Genomic DNA, 485 nt, shown 5'->3' with positions numbered 1-485 from the left:
AAGAAATGATACTGGATATTTCCACCACACACCACCAGGAAGAAGTGAACAGTATAATTTAGGGCATAACCAGAAAGTCATGTCTAACTTTTAATGAAAATTTTAATATTTTGATCCATTTTTAATTAATGACAAGAAGATAAAAATATAGATTCGGTAAGACCTTAAAGCCAGAATGACATCCATTTTTCCATTTCTGGGAAGAAAACATGCAATGCTGAGGGAATGGGTGTGTGTGAGTTTTCCTTTCCTTTTCATGTATCTCACAAATCACTTGGACCCCCGAGAAGCTCCTTGCCTTAAGAGTTATTCTCATGGCACACAGGGCACTCCAGTACTGTGCCAGCATGTGGCCAGGCAGGTTCCTCCAGCCAATGATTCATTTTAGGTGACAAAATGCCAATCTAACAGATATTGAACCACATCACATGTCATGAACAATTGAAAAACAAACCTGTCTGTGTGCACTTTTTACTTCTCTGAGA

At 38.6% G+C, this 485-nt stretch overlaps 1 protein-coding gene across 1 annotated transcript in view; it reads right to left on the bottom strand.

Moving 5' to 3' along the window:
• Positions 1–485, bottom strand: part of LOC116086253 (T-kininogen 2-like) — a 26,094-nt gene that overhangs the window by 14,024 nt on the left and 11,585 nt on the right. Inside the window, exon 4 of the mRNA XM_031364596.1 lies at positions 455–479. Coding sequence (XP_031220456.1) covers positions 455–479 — 25 coding nt within the window. The remainder of the gene's footprint in view (positions 1–454; positions 480–485) is intronic.

This window comes from Mastomys coucha, unplaced genomic scaffold (genome assembly GCF_008632895.1).
Source record: "Mastomys coucha isolate ucsf_1 unplaced genomic scaffold, UCSF_Mcou_1 pScaffold12, whole genome shotgun sequence".
NCBI lineage: Eukaryota > Metazoa > Chordata > Mammalia > Rodentia > Muridae > Mastomys > Mastomys coucha.
Note: the sequence above shows the minus strand (reverse complement) of the source record. Positions and strands in the feature narration are given on the sequence as shown.